Source organism: Castor canadensis, chromosome 13 (assembly GCF_047511655.1).
Source record: "Castor canadensis chromosome 13, mCasCan1.hap1v2, whole genome shotgun sequence".
In the NCBI taxonomy this organism is placed as follows: domain Eukaryota; kingdom Metazoa; phylum Chordata; class Mammalia; order Rodentia; family Castoridae; genus Castor; species Castor canadensis.
This window is the reverse complement of record NC_133398.1, coordinates 12,532,759-12,538,349: the sequence shown is the minus strand read 5'-3', so window position 1 is coordinate 12,538,349 and position 5,591 is coordinate 12,532,759. Positions and strand designations below refer to the sequence as shown.

At 37.2% G+C, this 5,591-nt stretch overlaps 1 protein-coding gene across 1 annotated transcript; it reads left to right on the top strand.

Moving 5' to 3' along the window:
• Positions 1-3,687: 3,687 nt before the first annotated feature.
• On the top strand, positions 3,688-4,613 carry Or1q1 (olfactory receptor family 1 subfamily Q member 1). The gene is given in 2 exon segments (XM_020155570.2): positions 3,688-4,408; positions 4,411-4,613. Coding segments are annotated over 2 exon segments (924 nt in total).
• Positions 4,614-5,591: the final 978 nt, after the last annotated feature.

The following is a 5,591-nucleotide window of genomic DNA, read 5'->3' as shown; positions in this document are numbered from 1 at the left end:
ATCCACACCTTTTTATAAAGAAAATTTTTGACTTCCCACCTATTTCTTCATCCACACCACATTATTCTCCTCTGCCTATAAGGGGCTGATATGCTAATGTCAGTCAGGCTCATCTCTGCAAACTATGAAGAAGACAAGGAGGACTCCCAGGTTAAAGGAAGTTCTTTCGCTGGCCACTTCTGGGACTCTCTCTAGCTTTATGGGCGGCTTTATCATAGAAGCTATATGGACATTGCCCCAGATACCAAGAGATAGCCATGATTTGTAAGCCATAAACTCAGGGCTAGCTTATGCCCAACACTGAAGGTTAGCCTTGTAAAGTTTCATTTGAAGAGTCTAATTCCAGTGACAGACTATCAAGGGAAAAAAAGCATAGGAAGAGAACAGAACATGGGTGTTAAGCGGGTGAGTTAGGATAGAAACAGCATCACTTCTGAATTAGATCTATGACTAACCTGGCCCCAACTCTACTCCCTGTGACCTTAGGGAACTTAACTCAACCCTCTGCACTTCAGTTTCATAATCTGAAAATTAGGAAGAATACTATCTAATCTTTAGTTTTATAATGAGAATTAAACTAGAAAAATGAATACTTATCATTGACCAATACACATGATAACACAATGAAAAAGCAAGAACCAAAGAAGAAAGTAAAATCTGTAATAGTGAGGGAAAGTAAGGTGGCATTGCTCAGTAACTTAGAGTATGGACTTTGAGGTCAAATGGAATTGAATTCGAATTCCACTAGTAATTTGAATTACTGTGTCCTTGACCAAGTCACAGAACCCCTCTGAACTTCAACCGCTTCATTTTCACAATGAGAATGATAATACTTACAGCACTGCCGTGATTACCACGTGAAATACATAATACATATATAACACTCTTAGAATAACTTGGGTTCTATAGTGCTCAATAAGTAATTAATAAATGGGGCTGCCACTTGGGTCCTCACTCATCATCACACCATATTGAAATCAATTCAGGATATTCAGTGTCGTATTATGAATTGACACATTTTTTGTAAATGAAAAACCTAAGGCTTGTTTTCTTGAGATATACCATGATGGGATCCTATAACTTGAAGCAGGAAAGCAGTCAGGAGTGATAAATAAATGCAGGTCAATGACAAGGAAGCTAAGCACATGAAATATGTATTGGGGGGCATGTATAAGCACTCAAGGCACCTAGTAATTGTGAAATCCAGCCACATAATACTGAATTATGCTAAGCACATTATTTCACCTCCTTAAGCCTCATCTGTACAGTAAGGATCACAAGTGATTGTACAGGAATGCATAGCTGGAAATCTGAGATTGTTACAAGGATTATATGATATGAGGGACCATTCTTCATTGTTTTCACTTTTCTCCCAACAACTAAATTGCAGTGTCTAAGAATTGCTTGAGTAGCTATGAACACACTTACTTGGAGACTGCCAGCTCTGAGCCAAAAAGGGTACATTGCTGTTATTTATGACAAGACTAAATCAGATTATTCTGTGCTTCCAGACTCACAGAACTTTGCATGGTTTGGAAACCACATTTTAAGAACAATGGCAAAGTTCACAGGAGCCATACCTAGATGGGAGAAAAATCTGGAAACTCTGTTGAACAAGAGTGAAAAATTGATAGAAAAATTTGCCAGCATTTATTGAATATTTTCAGTAATGTACTATTCATATCCCCATTTTACAGTTGAGGAAACTGAGGCTGGGATTTTAGCCACTGCACAATGCAGCCTTGGTGCAGCCATGTTGAAGAATGGTAGACTTGTTTTGTGGGATCCCAAAACACCAAACTTGTTCTAATGGATAGAAATGAAAAGCAATCATTTTAGCTTCTCCTATAGAAGAAATATTCTGACAACCAGGGCTTCCTACCACTAAAACCATCAGAAAAGGAAGGATGCTCATTTTCCAGAACACAACAAAAGGAGGTTAAGCACCGATGGAGAGGTTATATCAAATCTATGGTTATTAATAATGTTTGCTCATTATACACCCTGATAAGAACCTATGAACTTAAAACACTGGCATAAAAAATTATTCATCAAATGTTTAATATAGTGTATGGTATATTGTGCTTTTAAAACAAAAACTTCACATTATTTCTTAAATGTATTCAGTGGCATCTAAACACTAGAATGATTTGATACATCAACCATTTGTAAAATGTCAGAACAAGGTCATCCTTACCACTTATAATTTTTATATCACTTCTTTTCAATTTAAACAAGTATTTTCATTCTTCCCTATCTGCATTTTATGTTACTATAATATGCTTTATGCTAGAAACTCCTTTATAATCACCTATCTTACTTAACACAAGGAAGAATATGAAATTAAAGATATTTTTAATTTCTTATATCAATAAAAATTCATGTTAAAAATAATCAGAAAAAGATATGAGTTGAGTTATTGAGATTATTAGTAAATAACTGACCAAATTATGTAATTATTAGTTTTGATTATATGAAGTTGTAAAATTTCCTCTATTTTGACCTACAAAATGATACTTTCATATAGTAATAGATCATAAGTGTTTAAATAGTAATTAAACAATTACTCCTCAGTATCCCTGGGAAATTGGTTCCAGAATCACTTGTGGGTAACACATCTGCAGATGCACAAGTCCCTTCCATAAAGCAGCACAGTATTTGCATATAACCTATGCACTCCTCCTGCATACTTTAAAATCATCTCTGTTATTTATCATTATACCTAATACATTGTCTAGGACCCTTTCATCTGTATGAATTCAGTGTAGTAGTCAGCACACACCAAAATTAAACTTCTTCTTTTTAGAACTTTTTGGAATTTTTTTCAAGCATTTTTGATCCTTGATTGGTTAGATACACAGATGTGAAACCCACAGGTATGAAGTACAGACTATAAGAAAGTTTTAAAGTATCTAATGGAACAATGTTCTTCCAATCATTTCATGTATCCAAAAACTAGTATTATTTATTACTAGAGTAAATGGAAAATCAGAGTCAATTCTATTACCATTTATTATTTGCTCCATGTGAGAAAAGGTAATACATAAAGAAGACAAGATGAGGTTAGAGAAGAGATATTTAGAAATTAAGAATCTGAAAACTCATTCTCCTAGAACAATGGGTACTCTTTCAGAAATCTTTGAGAACCAGCCAGGTATGCATAAGTGAAAACTTATGAACCAAATGAGCTCTGACATTCCCTTTATCAAGTAGATGCAGCACTTACATAGCTCATCAACAGGTCAACTGCCATGGAAAAATGTCTTGGTTTTAGTTTAGAGTCGTATTACATAGTAGTTAGTAGTACAACCTTTGGATCTTGGTAAACACAACTTAAATTTAAATTTGTCCTTTATGAGATTAAACTTTCTGTGCTTCAACTTTCCAATGTGCAACAAATAACAACAACAACAATAATAATAATTGCCTTGTGGGATAATTCTATTTTAAATATAATGCACCAAAATCCCTAGTTCATGGTAAGTGCTCTGTAAATGTTATCTATTGTGATAGTGATGACATTAATGCTAACGAAAATCTATATTATTTTGAAAAAATTATTAAGCACTTGATCCCTTTATCAGCACCACATGTAGTTTATACTGGGAATAGCACTAAGGGTAACTAAGCATCCTGCTCATAGTTTCAAGTCTATGAAAATAATTCTTTTTGTTCTTAAGGTAGGAGATGGACAATAAGAACTGGACCAGTGTTTCCCATTTTGTTCTCTTGGGCATTTCTACCCACCCAGAAGAACAGATCCCCCTCTTCCTTCTTTTTCTATTCATGTACACAATCAACATTTCTGCCAATTTTGCCCTCATCACATTGATTATCTCTGCTCCTCGCCTCCATACCCCCATGTACATCTTCCTCAGTAACTTGGCTTTGGTAGATATCTGCTTTACCTCTACCACAGTCCCAAAGATGCTGCAGAATATTTTCTCCCTTACAAAGGCCATTTCCTACATGGGCTGCTTAGCCCAGACTTATTTCTTTATTTGCTTTGCAGCCATGGAAAACTTCTTCTTGGCTGTGATGGCCTATGATAGGTATATCGCCATCTGCCACCCTCTCCACTATGCCACAATCCTGACCAAAGCACTGTGTGTACAGATGGTGGCTGTGTGCCATGTCCTCTCCTACCTTCATGCCCTGCTGCACACCTTCCGCATGGGCAGCCTATTCTTCTGTGCAGAGAACAGGATTTCTCACTTCTTCTGTGACCTCTACCCTCTGATGAAGATCTCCTGCACCAGCACCCACCTCAACACCTTGATGATTCATACAGAAGGTGTGATTGTCATCAATGGGGCTCTGGCCTTCATCATTGTCTCTTATGCCTGCATCATCTCAGCAGTCCTCTCAATCACCTCATCCAAAGGCAAGTGGAAAGCCTTTTCCACCTGTGCTCCCACCTTACTGTGGTGGCTATATTCTGTGGCACCCTCACATGGGTGTACTTCCGGCCTCTTTCCAGCTATTCAGTGACCACAGGTCGCATTGTAACAGTTGTGTACACATTGGTGACTCCCATGTTAAACCCCTTCATCTACAGCCTGAGGAATGGAGACGTTAAGGGGGCCTTTAGCAAATATATGAGAAGAATATAGACTTCTTTCTCAGGATAAAATCTCAAACACAGTTCTGAGTTTTAACTATGGTTCTGGGGAATATGTTTTATTTCTCACAGACCTGTTTCCTTTAAAATATCCCAGAAATATCTACATTAAGTAAATAGTTTCCTCATCAGATATTGTCCAAGATACCTCTTAAACACAAATCACATGAAACAAAATTGAATCACTTTGTATTAAGTAAAAAACACTAGCATGGCTTTGACTTAAATTGAGAGTGTCCTATGGGCCCACAGTTAAACAACAGAGCTGTGATTCACAGAGTTCATAGATGCCAGCAACAAAACTAATTCAGATTTATTCGTACAGGAAATGGGTTTCTTAAAAGGCTATGTGGAACTCATGAATTATCAAAGCTGGAGTCCAAACTCAAAACAAATGGACAAGAATAAGAAAGGTCATATGATCAAGACCACAGAAAAAATCATGTCCCAGATCCTGGATGGTGACAACACAGCTGTAGCCTCTGAATTGTGTTCATTGCAACCTGCACTTCAACTAACACTGCCGGAAAGAGTCACAGGGCACAGCCTTGAAGACCTGAAAATTGAATATTACCATCTCCAGAAAGAACTGCCCCCATATCCTTTGCACCACTACCTCTAGGTTCACAATAAGCTGGTGCATATTTACCTGTCAGGTAAACTGGGAAAGCAATATCAGTGCTTGCATCTTCTGGAAGTTCTACAAAGACAGGTGAAGTGGATTAACTACTTCAATATGGGAAGAGGGACACAATAACAATTTCTTCTCTGTGAAGCCAGCAGTTGTGAATGCTCAGAACTAAGCACTACCACAACTCTCCAGCTTGCTCTTTACCTTCTTTATTTGCACCATAACTTAAATTCTGTTGTCTAAGCATGCTCCTTGTCTTTTCTGATATAAGGAACTTGCTAATGGTGGGGTTTGTTTGCTGACAAATCAGTTTTAGGCTTGGAGAATAGGTTTGAAAGC